This window comes from Sipha flava, unplaced genomic scaffold (assembly GCF_003268045.1).
Source record: "Sipha flava isolate LNK unplaced genomic scaffold, YSA_version1 275_pilon_pilon, whole genome shotgun sequence".
Lineage (NCBI taxonomy): Eukaryota > Metazoa > Arthropoda > Insecta > Hemiptera > Aphididae > Sipha > Sipha flava.
Window position 1 is genome coordinate 1,260,159 of NW_020272940.1, and position 24,096 is coordinate 1,284,254.

At 29.6% G+C, this 24,096-nt stretch overlaps 1 protein-coding gene across 4 annotated transcripts in view; it reads left to right on the forward strand.

Annotated features, from left to right (window-relative positions):
* LOC112685382 (intraflagellar transport protein 172 homolog) overlaps positions 1-24,096 on the forward strand; it is a 154,160-nt gene that overhangs the window by 121,686 nt on the left and 8,378 nt on the right. For all 4 annotated transcript variants that reach the window (XM_025557236.1, XM_025557238.1, XM_025557237.1 and 1 more), the window contains 6 exons: positions 253-370; positions 1,949-2,093; positions 2,510-2,717; positions 6,164-6,337; positions 9,592-9,801; positions 19,089-19,316. In XM_025557236.1, the coding sequence (XP_025413021.1) occupies positions 253-370; positions 1,949-2,093; positions 2,510-2,717; positions 6,164-6,337; positions 9,592-9,801; positions 19,089-19,316 (1,083 nt within the window). The remainder of the gene's footprint in view (positions 1-252; positions 371-1,948; positions 2,094-2,509; positions 2,718-6,163; positions 6,338-9,591; positions 9,802-19,088; positions 19,317-24,096) is intronic.

Below are 24,096 nucleotides of genomic sequence, written 5' to 3' on the forward strand. Positions count from 1 at the left end.
ATTTTCCGTACTGCAAAATATTATATTGTTTCGGCTACGCGTTATCTATTATACATATACAAAAGGACCCTCCTATAAAGGTTGAAGAACACATTTTTAACTTCAAAAAATATTGTCGTGATGATATTGTGTACCCGTGTATAATAAATTCAACAAAGGTGGATATTTGAAAATTTTCCCGATTGAGTCATTCGTTTGAATTTTATCTATGTAATAATATGTACAATAATACCTACGTATACGTGTGAAAAGGTCACTTCAGCCAACTGTAAGGACGACCGTATTATATCGAAAACACTCAACGAAGCGACGCGGATGACATTAAAATATTTAGATGGCGAAGAGTGTACGGACGCTGCTAAAAAGTTAGGTAAGTTCTTAAAGGTTGTACAGCAAGTTTTTTTCATTCACTGCGTGATAAAAGTTATTGATTATGGAAATGTCTGCTTAAACTCGTAAATACATTGTTCGATTAAACTTAATACTATAAAATGTAATATATTTAATATTAACCAGACATACACATACACACACATGATGCATAAGTATTAATATTAACTCGCAAACGTTTTTATCTAGCCGACGGCTGTATTTATTAAAATGTACTATAGCGTGTAATACCGATTTCATTGCAACACTGCTGCAGTTTTTCTCATAAAATTAATTGAGTGTTACCATTAATCCCAATAACCTTCACCAATGCTCCAAATTACAAAAAAGGATGATGAATATGTTCTATACCATTTTTGACACGTAATTTATTACACGGTACTTTTTCCACAGATTTCCTAGCTTGAAATAAAGCTTTTCAATACATATTAATGGAAATAAATTGAAGATTTAATAACGTTAATCTTATTAGATGACATCAGCAAAATAACAGATAACTACTTTTTATAATTCAGTTAAACACTGTACAACAATGCGTGAAAGCTCTACACGGGTCATCTAATAATTTAATTTTCAATGCGCTATTTATACTGTGTTGACGGATACAAAATGGATGTAGAATGGTGAGGAGGGGAATTCGTTTCCAAGTGTCAGTCCGAGTTACACATTCGATGTAATATTATTATAAAAACACGAATAATACGCGTATTTTCAAAACCTGCAAGAAACAACTTCATACCTCTCTCTACACTACACTACGGTTAATTTCAAGTAATACTACAATTATTACACCGTATCTCCTTGTATTTATTTGTTATAATATATATGCTATAAATTATAATTAAATGAAATATATTTTACATTTGGATGTTCAGCCAAATCATAGTAACATTCGAAATCGATTAAATTTTAACATAGACTTGTAATACAAATGGTAATAAAAACAAACAATAAAAAAAATGATCGCTTAAACTACAGTAGTAGAAATTATTACTTATTATTAATTATTTATTATTACTCGTTGGTAATAACATCATAAGAATTGTAATTATAAACTTGCAAGCGATTTTTTAAAAATAAAATATAAAATAGGATAACAGTTATTATTGATCTTGACCATAGTTTACTTTTATCGTAAGAAAGAAAGAGAGAGAGGGGTAGAGTAAGAGTGAAAGATATTTTATTGACGGTGAGTAATAAATTTTAAATCGAATAATAAAGTAAAACACTGAATTCAGGAAAAATAATTTGAAAAACTACCACGTGTTTGACAATTTAAAGTGACTTTGATAATGTGTTTAATAATAATTATCCAATAACGATATTTTACATCATTTTTAACTTCTATCTTTTATATTTCTTATATTTTAAACTTCTTTTTACGGTACGTTTCCTTTGTTTTACTTGAACAGGCAAAATAATATTTATTTTTTTTTTTAACTTTAAACCTTTTCAAATCAGTAACAGACTTTAGTTGTCAAAATAAGTTGAATCTTATAAATTTGTTAACAAAAATGTTATACGATTAATAACGCAAACTAAACGATGTCATGTACAGGTCCCCGTTTAATGGAATGCGAAGAATACCTGTTGGCCGCTAAAGTGTTCATGTGTGCGGATATGATGAAAGAAGCTATTGATGCGTTCATCGCGGGTGATTATTGGTCGAAAGCCAGACAACTATCGTCCGAATTGGATCCCTCGTAAGTTTGGTTCAATATTTGTGATGTTCATTGTTCTCTTCGAATATATTCATTCATGTGTCAATCGAAAAATATTAATAAAAAAAAGTTGCTCGTATCTATGGCAGATTTCTTTCGGGCACTTCACCAAACAGACCCTGAAGCTGTTAGTCGTTTTCCACCTTATTCAATTAGCATTCCTTATATCAATTATCACCATGATCTCATTTGCAGACCTTATCGCATGTTCTACTTATCAATTCTAAATAATTGATAGTCATATACATAAAATAAATATTTATAAAAAAAAAAACCTTTATCTGTTCTCGTCCATTATAATCAATTTCTTCGGCTGGAAATAAATGTTCACAATTTCTCCACGTCGTACGAAATCATCTGAAAGAGAAAAATAAAATAAACGTACTATTGGTTTACAGGTTTGAAAGATATGTTTTGGAATGTTATAAAGATCATATGAAAAGGGAAGGGAAACCAGAACAACTATTGGCAGACATGGACGTAGAAGAAGCGTTGGACATGTTGTCAGCCCAAGGCAAATGGTCCAAATGTTTAGATGTAGCCAGATCACACGGACAAGTCGTACTTCACAAATACATTGCGCTCTACGCCACCGATTTAATCAGGGTAAAAACGGTTGTGTGTTTTATAGCGGGAATCCCGTCGTAAAATATTTACTGAAGTCAAGCCAAAACCAATTTATAAATATTTTATTAGAAAATGTAAAACGAACTATTTCAATTTGCTTGCATAATCGTATTATTACAAGTACATCGTAAAGTGGAAAGTTGAAAACTTTTTTTTAAGTGTTTATGTGTAATCTATGTAATAACTGCTATTAAGTATTCTCGTGAAACGAGAAAATATTTTTAAAATATATAAAGTAAAAAAAAATATATCAATTAATAATTGTTATAGTTGAAATTGAAGACGTATAATTTCCTGCTCTTAAAATGCATTTTCTACCTCCGCTTTTTATTCAATATGTGCAAGTGATTATAAGCAGGGACTGGAACCTATAGGTTTTTTCGGTTCCGGTTTCGGTTTTGGTTGTTCAATTAATTTTTCAAAGGTATTGGTTTTGGTTTTTTAAAAGAGTAAGGGTTCTAGAACCGGTTAATTTCGGTTAATTCTGATTATAGAGATTTATTAAAAAATAATATGAAATTATTTGTTTATTCTTGTTTAAATTATAATTGTTTCATTTCATGAAAATATAAGGTATTATGAATAGTTAAAAAAAATAATTAGAAATATATTAAATATATATATATATATATATTATATCAGCTTATTACATTTCTTTGAGTTAGGTTAAGTTATTTTATTCCAACTCAAAGTAAAAATTTGTAAAATATTTTGTAATATTGTGAAATATTATGATTTAACTAAATAAATATCTTTAATTTAATATTTAATTTTAATTAGGAATCAAAGTTAATATTGGTTACTGTTGTAGCTACAAATTTGTATAAACATTAATTTTATTTAATACATAATAGACAAGATAGATGATATACTCATTGTAAATTTTAATATATTAATAAACATACAAAAATAATAATAATAATATTACAGATTTACTTATTATATGCATTACATTATTACAGTTTACAACACAAAGTAATAAGAACATAAAAAGATTTGACTTTTATTTTTCTGAACCGACAAATGGACTAACAAAATAATCATTACCATAGTTTTACTAGTCTAAATAACTGACCTAAATTAACCTTTTTATAATTAAGGTTACGGTTACGGTTTTTCATTTTTGGAAATAAAGGTATCGGTTTCAGTTACGGTTCCTAAATTTTAAAGGTTAACCGGTTCTTTACGGTTACAGTTCTGATCCCTAATTGTAAGTATCTATTAAAATATTACACACATTTTCATTCAAGACTTATGATAATTATTACTTGATTTAAGACAATTTAATAGAAGTACAGTTTTCATTTGAGAAATAAGGATTTAGTATGAACACATTTTATTTATTCTAGTTAAATCTAAGAATACCCACAAATCATATTTATAGAAAAAATGATATATTTAAGTATATTATATATTACAGTTTAACGTATCACTGTGTTGATATCGTAAATGAAAATAAGACAAAACGGACAGTAAATTAGTTTTTTATTGTGACATTTTGAGTTTTCAATAGAAAAAAAATTTAATTTTTAAAAGGAACATAATATTATAAATTATTATCAGACAACTACAATAATATAGAACAGAACATACTTTTACCCGCGTACGAAGAATGTTTTAAATGGTTTTTAGTTTTCAATCTTAATTTTAACTTTTAATGGGTAAATAACGACATAACATACACTTTTACCAGAGTAATATTTTGTTTGTTCTAAATTTCTTTGTCTTACCTACCTTATTATGAATTTCGACCCATTCGTTTTAATTTTTATTAAAGTTGTGATATATTTTAAGAATTATTTAAAATTATATTTCATAAGTTTTATTATTTAACTCACTGAATGCGAAAGTTATGAAATAGTGGGTCAATAAATACTAAAAATCAATATAGCTTATAAAATGTACTAAATATATTTTAAAATAAATGAAATTCTGTAACTGTTCTAAGGAATTCATTGGTATATAAAAACCAGTAAATTATAATAATATAATTATGTAACACCACCGTGGCACTATTATAAATTATTAAAACAATTTTACGGTAGCTAACACAACATTTATGGTTCAGTATATCTACTAAAAAATACAAGTGGTTGACAAAATATTAATTTGTATTAAATACAAATCATAACTAAACGAAGAAAAAAATTTTTTTAACGATATTATTTGTTTTTAATCATGATATTTTATAATATGTGATAATCTACGTATTATTTCTTCAATAGACTAAGATTTTTCCGATTAAATATGGGACATGGAAATCTACAATACTAATGTACTCTTATAAAACTAATCAATTATACAATCAATAATACACATGGATTCAGAGGCGTATATAGGTTTTCATTTCGGAGGGGGCCGATTATGTATTTGATTTTTGGGTGGAAAGGAAGGAGGAAGCACACTATTACGAAAAAAATTACTTAAGCACTATAAGACTTCTCGACAGTCTTTACACCATCAGAAAAATAAGAAATTCAATTTTTTTAATGATTTATTATTTTTTAAAAGTATAAAAACTACATTGTAATAAACAAATTTTTTATTAGAGTCACTCAAAATTCACCACATCTTTTCTTAAAAGAATAAACATATTTTATAAATATAAAATTTTAAATTATCGCATGAGCAACATTCTCAGTGTCGCGACAAATTTTTGGAAACTCCCAGCATTAAGACATATCCATGATAAAAATAACAATCTTTAACAATGGTATTTTTCATTTCGTAGGGGGCCCGGGCCCTCTCGCCCCCCCCCCCATAAATACGCCACTGCATGGATTATATTATTATAATCAATAAACTCTATGTGGTTATGATATAAAATTTGTATTCTTTATTCTTATGAAATTGTGTAAAAAAACATCTTCCATTATCAGGCGCAATGAATAACTAAAATTAATTTCAACATAAAATAGGCTATACCATTAATACTATTACAGTACCTGGCATTGATTATCAAAAATATCACCTAAAGTATTTCATAAAATAAAATAAAATCAATTTTCTAAATACATATCAATTTTATTGTATTTTGGAAGTTTTTTTGAATATATTTTTTAAACTAATCTAAGAAAAAAATAAAAAATTTAAAAATAAAAATCTCTACATGAATTTATTATTTTTGATTTACCCTTATAGAAAAACATATTAACAAATTTCATAATAAGAAAAGTTCAAATTCAATAATAATTTAATAGATTCAAACATAGAAGTATTAAATTTTTAATTACTCTTTTTACCGTTTAATTTATTGTTATTGTTATAGATAATAAGTTCCCGTTAATAATTTCCACGCGAGTTCGATCGTTTTTTTTTTTTAAATATTCTCATCAGAAATAAATACATAGGTGAAATAAATATGTAGATTTAATAAAAGCAAATATATATATATATATCAAAATACTAATACATTTTGTTTTCAGGAAGGCAACGCTATTGAAGCATTGAATTTATATACGCAGTACGGTGCACCGGCATTTCCTCAGAATTTCAATATATACAGGCGCATAGCATTAGATGTGTTCGGTAAACGTGGGATGGAGAAAGAAGAAAGCTATGATATTTGGGCAAAACTAAGGGATATGTTTTTCAAATTGGTAAAATCAACATAAATTATACAAACACAATATTATTATCCACGTTAACTATTGATTTATGCAGTTGCTTTTCCAACTTGACTAGGTCATGCAAACGCGAATCGATTACTGTTAAACGTGTCGAAAAGCGAATTAATAGCCTTAGGCACGTTTTTAAAACAAAAATAAAACAAACTAATTAATTTAACAAAGTTTCGATAGGCATATTATTTTATTGTACGAATATTATATTTAGTAGTTGCTTTATACACATATATTTTCTTAAATCAAACACATTTGCGTGAAAAATTCAAATAAAATTAGTTATCATTACAATGTGATAATTAGGGTTCGGGACTTGTTGCATTTGCATATTGCTTAATAATGACCGCAGAATAGTCTAAGTAAGATTTAAATTTGTTTTACATCATAACAGATTGAAATACAAAAATTTGAATTGCATATTTTCGCATATTTTGCCATTTTCTAAGTAAAATGCATATTTAACAAATTTTGGTGGCAGTTTAATTGTTATTTATAGTATATTTACGCAGTTTTTGTTTTATGTTAAGTACATTTATTTTAAAGGTTAACTTTATTTATTTGTTACTTTCATACGTTGTTCAATATACCTAATCACTTTTAATAAGTAATTGTTTCTCCGTATAGCTCGGTTTATTAATAACGATGAGATAATAACATTATTAACTGGATTTGACATCTAGGGAAATACTTAATTATTCCTGCGTATACTGTCGACAATAAATTATCTATTTATCGTAAATCGTTTAAAGGTGCGTTTACATTAGAGCCCGAACACGAACGAACGCAAGCGAATGCTACCGAACGAATACGAACGCATATTTGCTAGAAATTTGGCCGCGACCGTTTACATTGTTCGCTCGTTCGTGTTCAACTCTTCGCTTCTACAAAAATCTTCACTCCTAAATACCTACTAAATACACATTTAGTATCGACAAAGCTATACGGGCCGAATGCCGTTTAAACTGAACGGAGAGTTTCTTTGATCGTACCGCTCTTGGGGCGAACGCTACCGAACGCGAACGAATTCGTTTACATTAGTTCGTTCGGTAGCATTTGCTTGCGTTCGTTCGTGTTCGGGCTCTAATGTAAACGCACCTTAAGAGCAGGGGCGCATCCAGGATTTTTTTTTTAGGGGGGGTTAAATTCAAATAATTTTAATATTAATAGGTAGTATTTATTTTGAAATATGTACAGAAATCTTAAAGCTGCACACAATGCTGTTCTTCAGAGTTTTCCGCAGTGTAAAATAGTTTGCTGTAAATTCCATTTAGAACAAAGTTGGTTCAGACGTTTGCAGAAAAATAAAAGTTTATTTAAAGAATACTCAAATGATTCTTAAGTAGGAAGGTGGCTTAAATAAAATAATTGATATACTATAGTTGATAATTTTTATAATAATTTAAAGTCAAATGTCAATTGTCAATAAACCTAATAAAATTATCAAAATGTTTGGGGCTAGCCATTATGGGGGGGCTAAAGCCCGTTAGCCACCCCCTTGGTTGCGCCCTTGCTTAAGAGTAATACTATGTAAAAGAAAAATAAGAATTCAGTTGGTTTTCATGTGTCGTGGCTTTTAAAATCGTTATTCTTGTAGCTCTCGAAATTTTAATGATGCCGAGAATAACGAGCGTATTAGACAATATATCACCGAGCTTAGAAAAAAAAATTTCATTGTAGGAGAAGACGAAGAAAACGAAATCGAATATACACTTCAGTAATATTGTTTGTTCAGTAATAAATGTTGATAGTGATATTGTTGTCAAAAATAACCAATTACAAAAAATTGTCTAAATTAAAATGAATAAATCAAATTTTTTAATTGGCATTTTAAAAACATTCAGTTGCATATTTTTTCGCATATTTCGGTTATTTTAAGTGCATATGTGCATGTATATTTCCTGCAATTTGTGTGCAATAAGTCCTGAACCCTAGTGATAATGTATACAAATGGTTTTGAATGCCGTATTGTTATTTGCTCTCAAAAAATATGTTTAGAGTTATAAAACCGTAGAAGTGATACCTACCTTCCTATCTAACCATATTCACAAAACGGACCAGGTTCCCCGGAGAATTCCGCGTTCTCCCTGACTCCATAAATTATTCAGGGCGTTTGTTTCAAAATATGTATTTCAAATGGTCTCAATCACAAAATAGAGCCAACTGAATTTAAATAAATAAAAAAAAGGTAATAACATCAAGATCGTATTATAAAATCACCTTTAAATATATTCATATCTACATGGTCTTGTACCCCACGAATTTACACTAAATTTGCTTCGTAGTGCAGCCGTACAATACATTTTTTGTTATTCTTTGTACATTTTTCTATAAATATTATTATTTTCAAACGAAAGTCAAGAAGTCAGTGCAGTGAGCATGACACGAATGTGTTAATCGTTGTATGCTATATATATATATATATATATATACAATACTAACTTGTACGATACTTTGTTGTTTTAATAAGGAATCCGCTGTAAATGTTTGTTGAAACTTGTTGCGAGGATTAGTGGACTTGGCTCCACCGCAAACTTTTTTCCTTGTTGGCTGAAAAACATGATTTACAAATTCCGAACACCAATATACAAATATTTGTTCTTGCCAGTATAGCCACAGTCTTCTTAGAGGTCACTTACCGATACAATTATTCTCGATAATTGTCCTTAATATTGACCACTGTTTCCGTCAAGTGTATCCCACTCATATACCAGCCTTCTCAATGAAATTTATTTTTTGATACTCGAATACGTAAACAGTTATTTAAGTGCAAAATTATGTATTTTCATACGATCTGCCGCATGCCAATAATCCCTAAAAAACGTTCTTTCAATTGATACAAGTACTCTTGTTATTTCCACTTTTATTTTGAGTCTTATCTCTAATTTCAATATATAAATACAGCGATCAAAATAATATTTCGCTAAAGATTTTAAGATGACAGAACACAACACTTCTTACAGCCCCATGATGTAACGGCGTAAAATAATTATTCTGTCCACTTTTTCATTTTAAATTGTTATCTTTACAAAACAACTGATCTATAGCTATTTTGAAGTACACGTAAAATAGTATTTTATTTTCAAACGCACGGATATTAGAGACTTGGAAATTATCCAATGCATGTCACATAATATACTATGAAATAATAAAATGTAAATGCTTGTAAAAAAGGAAAATAAAACAAAACGAAACGATTTGTCTCACAAATGACAGTATTAATGATTTTGCAGACGGAGAGCGTCGCTAACCAAACGGATTCGGACTGCGGAAAAGAATTCGAAAAGTACACGTTCGTATGTCATTTGTACGCGGTGCGGTGTGCGTTCGCTGACATCTCGTCGCTTGGCACGTTGGTCGTGAAAGTGTTGGTGGCCCTCTTGAGGTACACGGATATAATACCTGCAGACAAAGCATACTACGAGGCAGGGATCGCGGCTCGAGTACGTATACATCCAAAGTACAGATTTGTTTGTTTACACCAATTAGTGACATTGCGATTACAATCAGTAGCGCACAGAAGATTTTTGACAAGGGTGTCGAAAATATATATTTCGAGGTACTCACCCACCCCCACCAGTAAAATCTAAGTTTAAGCATAGTATAACTCTTATTTTTAAGGGTTTTTGGTTTCTTATTACTAACAAAGATAATAAAAATAAAATTTTTTAAATAAACCTAATATTATTTTTCAATTTTCTGGGTATTAATTTATAAGTTTATATAGCATAATTTTTGGTATTGAGCCCTACTACTTATTCTCATGTGACGCTTTGGTTCTAGGGTAAACATAATTAATATGTTGATTTGGATGGCTGAAAAATTGGTTAGTATTAAACTAAGTAAATGTTCATACAAGTTCACACAGAACTAGTCATCCACCAATTCTCTAAGGGGTGTCAGATGACACTCTTGACCCTCTCTATGTGCGCTACTGATTACAATTAGTGTCCAAACCTGTAACGTCCGCACTCGCGCCCTTATGACAGCACTCGCGGCTAACAATAATAGGATTCGCCATCGAGTTTAATACGTACACCTAACGCAAAATTTTTGCGTGAGTTTCTGGACTGCAATTCTTGCCACACCATAAGACCGTGTGTCTTTTCGGTTGCAAGTCATTGTAATATGCTGATAAGTGTAATTTTAAAATCAATCCTACCGCAAAGACGCACAAATTGAACATCAATCTTCAACGAAAAAGTGTCCTGAAAGTGCCATCTGTGTACTTCAGAAAGCCCCTCTTACTGCACCGAACAGTTAGAACAAGAACATCATTGTAAATTGAAAACGTACGTAGACGCCTCGAACTGATATTATTTAAACTTCCCCGATGTCTACAACACGCGAATTGGACGGTAATCAAAATAAGAGGAGAAGTCGCGAGAGTTTCTGATTAGAATGTACTAAAACCACCCTTTACTTATATTTAGGCAAATTCATCATATAGTATTCAAAACCAAAGGCACGAGAACATAATATGACATAAAATGAATAGAAGATAACGAGCGGCAATAATAATGTAGGGCGATGGACTGGTCTTAATGGAAGCATTATTGAATGCTTCTTTCATGTAGTGATGTCTTTTGCACGTAATGTAAGCCCTCGTCGGGGTATATAGACCTATTATTAATAATTATGAACTAACTCAACGCGGTAATGAAGTATAGGTATCAACAACAAAAACGACAACGCAAAAAACCTATTCATGATATAAAATATTTTCGATATTAAATGGATAATTATTTAATTAAAAATGTATTACTTGTAATATTCCGAATGCTAGAAATATTACAGTAATTATAATTTAAAAATTTTTAGAGCTCGATAATAATTATATTGTTTTAAATTTCTAAGTACTAGACATAAATAATTGCATGGTACACTTAATGTAATATACAACTTACCAGTGGCGCACGCAGGGGGGTAAGGGGTTGTAACCCCCCCACCCTCGAAATTTTCTCCGATATCTAGGTTAAAATTTACAAATTTTACAAGTTTCAAATATGAAGAGTTAGTATTGAATACCTAGTATCATTGATTATAGAATAGTCTATTCTATTATCTATCTATTAATCTATTATTTAAGTCAAAATATATTAAGGATTTGCATAATTTTGTTAATTGTAAAATGTGTTATATTTTTACCTTGACCCCCCCTCCCCGAAAAAAAATCCTGTGTGCGTTACTGCAATTTACATATCCCGTTTTATGTCAGCAACGCGCATAACTTCAATGATTGAGTAGGATGGAATAAGTGAAAAAATACGTAAACAATTTTTAACTTATTATTAATTATGTACATATTATAAAATTAGTCTGATAAATAATAATAAATTGCAACGTTGAAAATATAAATTTTTACAAGGCGTATAATGCGCTGTTAGATAATTTCGTGAGTCGTATGATATAATATTATATTTAGTTCCTATTTACTTTTAGTTTCTTAATTTAAAAAAAAAATCTGATTTTAATAATCAAGATAGTTAATCATGTTTATTTCTCCAAACCGCTCATCAATCTTTTGTTACACATGTAAATTTTACCGCTTAATCATACGGCTGTTTCACCCGTTTTCAATCTATTATAATTAACTTTTCTTTAGAACTATTCCTTTATTTTACTTTATTTCAATTCAATTTGAAATTATTAAAACAACATGATAATACAAGTTTGAAAATACGGTAGACGCAAATTTTATTAATATAATATACATAATATATTGTCTATGGTAATTTGAAAGGAAAATATATAAATGTTAAACATTTCTTTTTTTTCTTTTTTTATTTAATAAGTTCAATGAATTCCCTCTTTTATTTTTACTTTTAATTAAATCAGAATTTTTTTTAACAAATAATGTTCAAAATAGATGGCATTAAATAAACTTTCTATAACATTTCAAATAATTTAAGTAAAGTATAAATATTAGTAAAATAATTAACATTTCATTCCAATTCACCGCAAATAGCATTATTTTTGTTACTATTACAACAATGACTCTGTTTTATTTTTGTGTTTTAGTTCTGAAATATTAAAATCCAAGTATGTATATATAGTTAATAAGATATCATTTAATTTTAATATTTTAATTATTGCATATAATTAATAAAATGCAATAATTTTACAAACAAATTATTCGATAACGTCATAACAGTGAACGTACTATATTCTACAACTGTAAGTATATACGTTGACTAGGCGTTTTTAAACTCTCCAAAAATATCGGTTAAGATAAAAAGGTAATAAAAGGTCTAATGTAAACTCCGCCAGTTTTTTTGTATTTTGCCTGTGAATCCTATCATGGTCATCTAAGAAATTAATTTTATAAAAGTCAACCGAATGTTCATATTTTTAGTAAAGTTCTTACCGAATTTCAAACCCATTCTAATATAAAACTAAATGGCATATCTCAAGTAAATAAGATAAAAAATTCGAAATAAAAAAAAAATGACAGTGTTACAAGGTACTATAATTAGGTACACTAATGGAGTAATATAAGACCTAGAATATTTACAAATTGTATTACATAAATTTGTTTACATACTTGACATAACTATATATTTTTGGATTATTAGGTATAACGATTATTTATTATGATTTTTTTACTACGATTTAAATATTTATTATTCACAATATGATATTATATTATAATATAATTTTTTTTTAATAATATATCATATTAATTTGATACTACTACTTGATTTTTTTTCACTGGCGAAGTTTACATGAACCTAATTTTACCTGATTTTTTTTTTCTGGCGAAGTTTATAGTAAAAAAAGGTACTTTTGGCGGATTTTACATGCGCCCACGTTGACTATGAATATAACTACATATATGAGCATAATTATGAATATAAAAATACAATAAGTAACCTACTGTTATTATATACTGTAACCTGTATTGGGAAATATCTAGATTAGTTTAAAAATTATTTATCTTATTTGTCTATCTATAATTTTTAACTTAGTTATTTTCATTTAGATAAAATTCTAATTTTCTATGAATACCTATAAGATAATTTATTTAAATGGAATTAAAAAAAAAAAAAAATTTGAACATTTCAAATATTTTTATATTTTTATTTTTGCATTTTTCTGTAAACCATATATACATGAATACAGAAAACAAACATTAAGTAAAATGTAATTTTGTACCATGTATTTTAATATTAAATGTTCATTGTAAGTCTGGAGTTTTACATCGTAAACAATGACAAGACTCAAAAATAAAAATATGTAATGGCCATGTAATAAGAACAACTAATAATAGAAAAAGCAAACATTTCTATCCCTGCTACCCGCCACCATAAGATGATGGTCTTTATTAGCCGATACTCATTTCATAGAATTGTGTACAAAATATGAACAAATTATTATTATTTTGAACCGACGAAAATAGACCAACATTCATGGATATTGGATTCACCAGCATAAAATTATATAATATTATATAATAATTTTGATTTGTTAAAATTTTATTTTTATAATACCATATTATAATTCCCGGTATTTATAAGTCGCCGTTCTCGGTTATCGCTTTACTGATCTATACGACGTATGTCCTCTGCAGTATGTGCAATAATCAGTAATAATTGTATATTTTGTGACTTTGTGTTATTGACTTTTTTTTCAATCTGCATCCTATTACCTGTGTGGTTATTAGTGAATTTTTTTGTACAATTGTTAAGGTGCGTTTAGACGGCGCGAATTTGACTCGCGAGTATGACTCGCGCATCACTACCGTGAGCGAGTCCCGCGAATCTGATTCATGGTGAGTCGTGACTCACCTAGATAAAGGGTGAGCCGTCAGTATCCGCGAGGCAGCCATGGCAAATGTTCCTACTGTGAATCCTATGGTACCACTTCGTGCGGCTGCAGCATTTGCCTTTATTGCAGCCCATATTTAAAAAAAAAAATTGCAAGTCGACAAAAACGTCAACGCCGTTGGTGGATGAAAGAAATATTTCGCCAGCGATTTCAATACGGAAATAGGCTTATGAGGGATATGCAAGTTGAATTAGTTGATGACCTCATCATGAATTTCACGCGCATGACATATTCGCCTTCAATACTGAAACTGGGAGTTGTAAATATGCTCCAATTTCCCGCCAGGCATCCTCTCGCTTGTTTTTATTGTGATACGCCTTTTCTCGCGAATTCCACAAAATAGGATATTTTTTATATGTTTCAATTAATTGAATACATATAATTTGATCCATTTTGATGATGCGCATAGACAAATAATTAAAACGTTTACACGGCGCGAAACAAAAGTGCGAATCGCCTTTGACGCGCACCTCGAGACCGACTGACTGACGGCTCACCGCACATTCGCCTCGCGAGTCGTGATTCGCGTTCTACAGCCGTCTATACGTCACGAGGATTGATGCGCGAGTCAAACTCGCGCCGTCTAAACGCACCTTTACAACTGTTAGATTCAGTGACGATTTATTATTTTTTTTATTTTGTTCTTTTAACTTTTTTAATTATGAAACAGTTTGTCTAATTTTTAAATGCTGGCCAGCCAAAAGTACTAAAAAAGATAATTCAAGTACTTAAACAACTGAATAAACTAATCATCTGGTTATATTTTCAAAATTAAACATGAAATCATCTCATATTTATCTAGATAAAAATTTACTAATTTTTATTTATATCTGGATACAATTTAGTATAACTATTTTTGTTTATATCTAAATAAAAATTAGTATAGTCATCATTATCTTTATAAATTATTAGTTATTTATTCCCAACGTTGCTAGCTACTGTAAACCATGATTAAAACATTTTTTGAAACCAGTGGTTCTTAACCTTTTTGAATCTCAGTAGCGCTTCAAGTCTTGATCGTTTTGTCGTAGATTTAATCAATTTATTATTTATTATATTTTGATATTTATAATAATAATTGTAATTATTTCTTATATTGTAAACTATTTTTTTGCTTGTCCACTGGTCAAAAATTGCTACTTAAAATAATCTCATATCAACCCGAAGTATGAAAAATCTACTAAAGATAAATTTCTTTGAGTTCTTGATATAATATAATATACAATAAGATAAATGGTCAATGGTTTGCCGCCAAATTGTAACGTAGTGATTCGTTACAGTTGCAATCTCAAGTCAACCCAAATAAATTAACACCTCCGAGATTATTTAGTGATAAAGTCGTGCTATCACTAAACAAACACGAATCAAATTTAATCAAATCGAATTAAAAATACAATACTAATCGTCACACTTACTAAAAATAAGATTAGAGGTCTTAGATGCCAAAGTTCATACAATCAATAAAAAAAAAATTTAATTGAACGTATAATAAAAATATAACCTGCAATACTTTCTCGTCCTAAAAGGGTGTTACCTATAGATGTACTAAAACACCAAATAACTTCACACCGTCTTCAAAAAAATAATGATAATAAAAAAATGATGTCGAGGGTCGTATTGTAAACACTAACTTATTTACGTACTTTGTGTAATGCAACGGAACGTTATTTTCTAAAATATATCTTTTTATTTTGCATAGAACTCTTGAATTTACGAGTCAAAAACATTGTCTCTTCCTGGCCTATGAATTTAACTCTTCATTATTATTATTATTCAATTATTGTTTAAATAACATTATAAATATCAATTCTTATCTCCGTAATACGTGCATTTAACCCCGATCATTTGGTAACGGCGTGTAATATATTTGATATTTATACGTTTGAAAGCAATACATGGATGGGTAATAATAATAATAAGTAATGTACATAGTAACGACGTATTCTGTATGTTAACTTTATCCGTTTCTTATTTAAAATAAATAACGATCGTTCGTATCGCCACCGGTGCCATTCATTTAACTGTACGAATACAATAACGATCCATTTCTAGACAAAAAGTTTAATAATTGTTAAAATTAACCGTCCATATTCCTTAAATACCAATAAGGTGTGATTTAAGTGTTGGTTACAAATTACCACCTATATCAAAACTATATATATATATAGTTTTGATATATATTATATATATACTAACACAAACTTTATGAATAAATAAAATAAAGAAGGGCTACTAGAGAAATGGGTGAAATGTCAGGTTGATATTGTAACGAAACAGCATACTTTCCTACATCTATCACATGGTGTACGTCTCACCCTGACGGAATACTAACGATTTACGAAATTGATATTATCGATTAATCTGTTGAAAATCAATAGAGCGCGCACACAGTACACAATCCGTCAGTGCGGTCGGATTGTTTATTATACTTAAAAAATTATCAAGATAACGTGGCGGTCGTCGCCGTTTACGATCCGCACGTTATTCCTACTGTACTGTATGGTATTCACGGATAACGCTGGTAACCATAAGCTTGGTACACACGTTCAGTTTTCAGTTCAAACTTAACTTAAAGTAAATGTGTTCAGGTAAGTCGAAACTACACACGATTCGTATCGTTGATCAGTTAAGTGTGGCGACTTCATGATGTCCGACGATTTGTGCATCGTTTTTTTTTTTTTTTTGTCACTATATTCTGATGCCTTAACTTTTCATAAACATGGGTTTTCTCGGTACAGTTCAATAAATTCGCTCAGAATCTTTTGTGGACAATTTCGAGAGTCCATACTATCATTATAATTTAAAATACTGAAGATAATCATTTACAATAGTTTTGTAATTATTTATAATTATTATATCTGTACTTACTCTCCTGATATAATATCTTAATTATATTATTAATAATAGTTGATATACGATGAATAATATCTGAAAGTTTCAATATATTATTCATTTATATATGCACGTGGTCGTTCGCGCCAATTCAAGAAATCATGAACAACCAGTTCAGTTCATACCGCGCCCAGGACTGAACGAGCCTTCAATTTTTGCATACTTACGTTAGGACTTATCTGAACGGCCAGGCCTGTTCAGTCAAGTTTTAAACAAAAACTGAACGTGTGTACGCAGTTATAGGCGTACGCACGGGAGTGGCCGGGTGGGCCGCGGCCTCCCCTGTGGACTTTGGCTTTTCTTTTAATAAAAAATGTATTATACATAGATGTAATGATCTATACTATACAAGATAGCGAACATTTTCACATTTTACATGAATAAAGTAAAACCAGTTTTAATCTTATAGTATAGAATTGATATATGTGATTAAATATAATAAAGTTATTAGTTATTAATCAGACTAATTAGAACTTGCATGTAATATAAAAATTGAAGATGTAATTGATACATTCAAAAACCTTTCTCCCGTGGACAGAAGGATGGAGTTGTAAATAGCATAATAATATGTAAATAAGGATTTCTTAGATATAAATTGTGTAAGTTTAAATAGTATTTATTTTCATATTTGCATATTGAATTAAATAAACAATTTATGAAATTTAAAATATTTAATTATACTTGTAGTTTTTAGTACAAGAATCTTTGGTTCACTTTTTTTAAAGGCTCCTCTTACGGACAAAGTCTGCGCACCACGCCTATGCTGGTAACTGGACATAGAACATTCTTGTATATAAAATCAACGAAATGAACCAATAATCAACTTCCATCTAGTACTTGATTTTACTATGCACCGGTTATACGAATACGGTTGTTATACATAAATCGTATAGTATGTATGATCTAGTGTACAGACTTTCAAACCATTATTCCCCGATGCTCAATAGCCATTGTGTTACGGATCGTCGCCAAGAAGTTTATCGGAGATCATCAGTGTTCACTTCAGAAACTATCCGGAGGAGTCAAGGAGCCGCCACCATTGGTCAAGTGAGCCGTCGCTGTCCGAGTTTGAACGAGCCTCCACCAGGATAAATGTCCGCTCAACATCTGAATCTGGAGTTTCATGACGTAATTTCCCTGTTGGCATTACACGGAACATTGCCTTGGTCTGCAACATTGTTTCCTTATCTACTATGTGTCAGTGCGTACTAGAGAGTCGTTCGACGCCATAGATTACGCTAAATTTTAGCGCATCATACTGTGAGTAGCACGTTGGTAATAGTGTAAATCTCCTAGTATGTCCACTGTCATAACAGCATTGTGAGTAGCCCAAAATATTATCTGAATATTGTGTATCTTTGTGAACTCGATATAGAGTAATGTTTATTGTAAATGTATTACCTATATACTTATGCATATCTGTGTGATTCTTATATCTTTTCTTCTTATTATGTTGTGAGATGAATATTTATTATTATATATTGTTAAAAATTTAAGCATGTTTTTATTATATAAATATAGTTAACAAAATTAAGAATACGTAATCGACATCACGTTTTGTTACAATATTAAACATCCATTCCGCAATAATAGAAAATGTTTTTTTTTGCTGTCAAAACAATTTCAATGTTTAGTAGAAGTGTACAATTAGTTTTAAATGCCAAAACTGTAAACATGTGCCTTTAAATACTCGCGAATCGAGTATTTTTGAAACGTCAAATAGTTTGATATTTCAACAGAACAGATACTTTTGCATACAATAATAGCTATGCGATACACGTCGTACACGTAATCGCTGTGATATTCGTTATTTTATTATAATGTATAATAATATCATCGCATTGTCATTCATTTCTATATCATATCAGCGCTCACTATCGTTTTTCAACAATACTCTCGCCACCATGAACGCTCGGAAACCACCCTCTTGGTCCTCCCACCCTTCTCCCCTTAGAATGCCTCGGATTATTCAAAACCCGTAGAATATAATATTATGATTACTCGGTTATAGGATAGCAAGCGCAACGCGGAGGCGTTTGTGTTCCTGAATCACTATCTAGACATTACGGACGCCATAACGGACGGGCAAAATGAGATGATCGACGATGACACGGACTTGCAAGGGGCGGACTTTCCAACTAACGTGCCGCTACCTCAAACGATGTACGTTGACAACGAAGAACATGAACAGATCAAGGAATGGATCCTTACGAATGCCATGGACCGTGACATTAGTCAAGTAAGTGGGAATAAAACAAATGGCAAATATTTAAATATGTGCCGCACACAAGCGATATATTATTTTCTTTCGTATGACTATTGGCATAGTAGTATTTACTTAAGTATATACCTACTTTCATTACAGTATGACGAACTCGTAGAGGCTTATATAGATACAATTATAGTAATATTGTTTTCGGAATGAAATTTTGCACTCGCGAGCCAAAACTCTTTTGGCCAAGAGTTATTTTTATTAAGAACAAAAATTTGTGGAACACAAAATACATAAAATATAACCAATTAAAATATTACACACGATTTTAGTAGTATGCATTTTTTACACTGCTAATTTATAAAAAAAAATGTCTTATGTACCGCTTAATAATGATATGTATAAAAAAGGAAAATAACGAAAAAGATAAAAATAAAGGCAATAATATTAAAGTGGCCTATAAAACAGTCGGTATGAGAGTCAGCTGGCTGTCAGTGTCCAAAGTACAACGACAATCGTCGTATTGTCTCCACCATTCGGAATTCTTTTTTTTTTCTTTCCTAGGATATCTCGTGTCACGCGTTCTACTCGGTATCGTTCTTAAGATTCGTAGCACACAAGTTTTATATCCGTGTTTAGCAAAAAATATAAGTTTTAATAATATAATACATGTTCATAGAAGTGCACTCCCCTAAAATTTGAAAGATATAAAAGTAACTGTGAAATAAAAATATATTGGAACATTTATATCTACAGTAAATCATACAACTTCTGCAATAAGTGTATACAAAATTCAACGACATTATAGGTAAAAAATAATAAAATTCTTACATACAATTGTTAAAAAAAAAACAAATATATATCAATCATTTAAATACATTTTAAGAATATTAATTTTTATCACAAATTGTTTAACTTTAAAGGAGAATATACAATTTTATCAATTGCATTCCATAGTCGGTTAGATGTACCTTTTACATATAGTTTTTCATGATTAATTAACTAGGTAATTTCTATTTAATAGCTCTTAAATAACTTAATAACTTATTTCTTTATTGTTTTTTTTTTTATTTATTTATTATTTAAATCAATATTTTCAATTTTTATGCGATACTTATGACAAAAAAGAAAGTTATATTAAATATCTAGGATGGTTTTCATATTTCTTTTTCTATACCCCTATACTTTTATATACACTATTTTAAACCCAAAGTACAACCTCCCCAAAAACTAATGGAAGGATCATTACAACTAAGCAAAATTATTTACATAATTTGCAAAACGATATCATCAATTTGATAAATTTGCATCAAAATAGCTGTAATTAATTTCACCCTTATAAACAATTAATTTTTCATGACTAAACGCATCTACTTAATAAACCGTGACATTGACCAATATGTTTTCAATAGTACAATTTAAACATTAGATTTAGGTATTTATTATTTTTTAAATATTTTATCTTGTTATGTTATGAATATTGAGAATAAGAAAAAAAATACGGCATAACTTACATTTGAGTATAAATATGTCTTAAATTTTTATTTTTTCTATGTTATTAATTGTAGCGTATAAATATAAAAAAATTTTCTATATAAAGGTTTTTTTTTATAAGTAAAACCAAATAAAAAATGTAATTATTGTTTCACTAATGAGATATTGGTCATGTTAATGAAAAACAATCGTATCCTAGCATTTATTATAAAACAATTTTGAAAATATCCTCAGCAAAACAACACGTAATAATTTAACGAATTTTTTAATTATTCTGATTACTATTTGGATAAAATCAATGCTTCACTCATATAACATAATAATAATAATTAATTAATAATTAATAATAATTTATTAACAATTCAAAAAATTATTTTGAAAATGTTACCATCTATAACGAACGGTGGTATAGCATTCAGTGAAAATTTCATTCCCTTCGATTATTATATTTTGATTTATGATAAATACGAAAATTCTATTTTGTCAAAATCTGGTACGCCATAAATATTGCCTGTTTTTTTATCACTTTTCGTCAGTTTTTACAATTATTAAAAAAACTGTTGGGAAATTTGTAAAATTACCCCCTTCAAAATACCTACAAGAAAACCACATTTCCTACCATATTGATGATCGAAACGATCCTTTCTGGATTCCGTACACTGACACTACAAAAAACAACACAAATCATGGTAAGACCAATACCAATTCCACGTTTCACTCACAATCTAAAACATTTTAAATTATAAAATATCAGCTGTGAATACAGCACGGTTAAAAGTCAAATATGTTAGAAGAAACGTTTAGATTGTTTCTTTTTATTTTTGCTACGGATAAATGTTAATTTATTGCAATTTTTAGTACGATTAAATGTTTCGAATTTTCTAATATCTCTAGGGTATTTAATTTAACGCAATATAATATACAGTTATATGCAATGTATATATATATTATTCACTGATCTGGTGGTGACGATAATTACGCTTTCAAATAATTACACGAAATGTACTTTACGCCTATACATGTATATGGAATGTTTTAATAACCCACCCACTACTTGATTTCGTACGTATTTATATTTTCATAATAATATTTTGCATGCTGCAGCTGAGGGAATACCGGGGGTTCAAAAGTGTGAATTAATTTTACCCTCGACCGGAGTACGCACATATAATATCGTGGATGATAGAAAATAATGAAATATGCATGTGCATTATTTATAATATGCATATTACACAGAATAATATTATGGGTACATTAAATTAAAATAAAACAAAAAAAAACCCGAAAAACTTGTTGACATTTATATTTACATTTTTGACATTTACACCGTTAACGTGTGAAGCAACAAAACACGCTCATTCGAACAAGTAGTGCTAACTTGGCAAACACACGATTTTTGTGGATGTATTTTCATACGTGTCTAGGTGTACTGTTATAAAACGTGTTACTGTTTTGTTATATCTACGTGCCAACGTCGTGATTATGTTTTATTTGATACACTTCTAAATGTGTACACGAGCGAAAATAATAAAAATGTAGTATCCTCCAGTGGTTCGGGTCAGCGTGTAAATTGTATGCAATTGTGTCTGAATGACCCAAATTCCCTTAATATAGAGTGTCTCAAAAAGAACGCTGGATTTAAATCTGCTATAAATTAAATTTATTTCTTTTAAAAAAACATAACAAATACGAGTATATCATTCTCTTCAGGAGAAGTTAAGGTTTAACAGTGAAAAACAATATCGGGCATACGACCCTCCCTACTAGCCCTACAGGCAATTATTCTTTCTATAAAATTTACCACCACTGGATAACACATTGACCCATTAAGTTCGTTGAGGACACGATGAATTTCTTGCTTAAGTTCTAAGACATTTCGAACTTTGTTTTGGTAAACTCGTGACTTAGTGTATCCGTATAAAAAAAAATCATAAGGCGTCAAGTCGCAAGATCATGAGGGGTACCTTTGGCCACGAAACGAGATTAATCCGTTCGGGAAATTATTACGCAGCAGAGGGATTTTTTCTCTTAAAGTGTAACAAGTTGCGCTGTCTTGTTGTATCCATACAAAAATACCTACTGAGATCAGTAATTTTCTTTGGATCAACTTATCACACTTCAAGATAAACAATCACTATGCTGTGTGAGAAGTTCCTGGACAGACTAATCTCGTTGTGTGGAGCCCAAAGCCGGCTCAAGGTATAGGAGAGCTAGGTACCTACCTAGAGCGGCACTTTAGTAGGGGCGGCATTTTCAAAATTGACTAGTACATTTTTTTTTAGTTCTATCAGTGTTTTATAAGAAAAAATTTTAAAATAATTCATTCGCAAAAACCACTTACCTAAAGGTGTAATAAAATAATATTGTCTAAAGTTATTATATTATTTTATATTACGACCTACGCTGGACGCTTTCAATTATTCCAAAAATATAAATAACCACACAATCACTTCCGCGATTTCCGATAGTCACAATAATGATGGATATTGAATAATAATTATAGAAATCATTTTTAAGTATTTTTATATATAATTTCATACATAAAATAAAAAAATTAAAAAAATTGTATGTAGTTATGTCAGATAAAAACAAGGGGGAGGGGCTAAGTTAAAATCAGTGCTCAATTTGGCCATATGCTTGTTATTGATTTTCACTGTTAAACCTTAACTTCTGAAGATAATGATATTATAATATATTTGTTATGTTTTTTAAAAAGAAATTAATTTAATTTATAACAGATTTAAATCTTTTATTCTTGTTAAAACACCCTATAGTACATATATTATAATTATTATTATGTTTTGAGGGTAATCAATTTCAACTAGCCGATACGATGTCCACCGAAATTTACTCAGATGTCGTTATTTGCACCTCGATCCTTGTGGTTTTGCGTGAGGTCAGATTAGGTTAGGGTGCAAAAAACCGACGCATGGAGGGAGGAGGAAACCACGCAATTTTGCCAATCCATGGATCTAGGTTTATATCTAATGTTGATACCCAGTTTCACGTTACTTTTCGAAATTAAATTAACAGAATAAAATTATGTGCTCGAAATCAGAGTTATAATTTACCATTGAGTATTAATATAATAATACTTATATTACGATTATAAAAATAAATATTTAGTTTCCATAGAACATCAAACAACATGTTAAACATATATACTTATAAAATGTAATGCAAACTAAAAATCTTTATTCTGCAATTTAATCAACAACAGTTGTTACCTACAGTTACTGTAGGTATAGTAAATTTATTCATATAAATTATGCTTTCTTTAATGGCTGTTTTATAAATGAACTCTATAAGAATC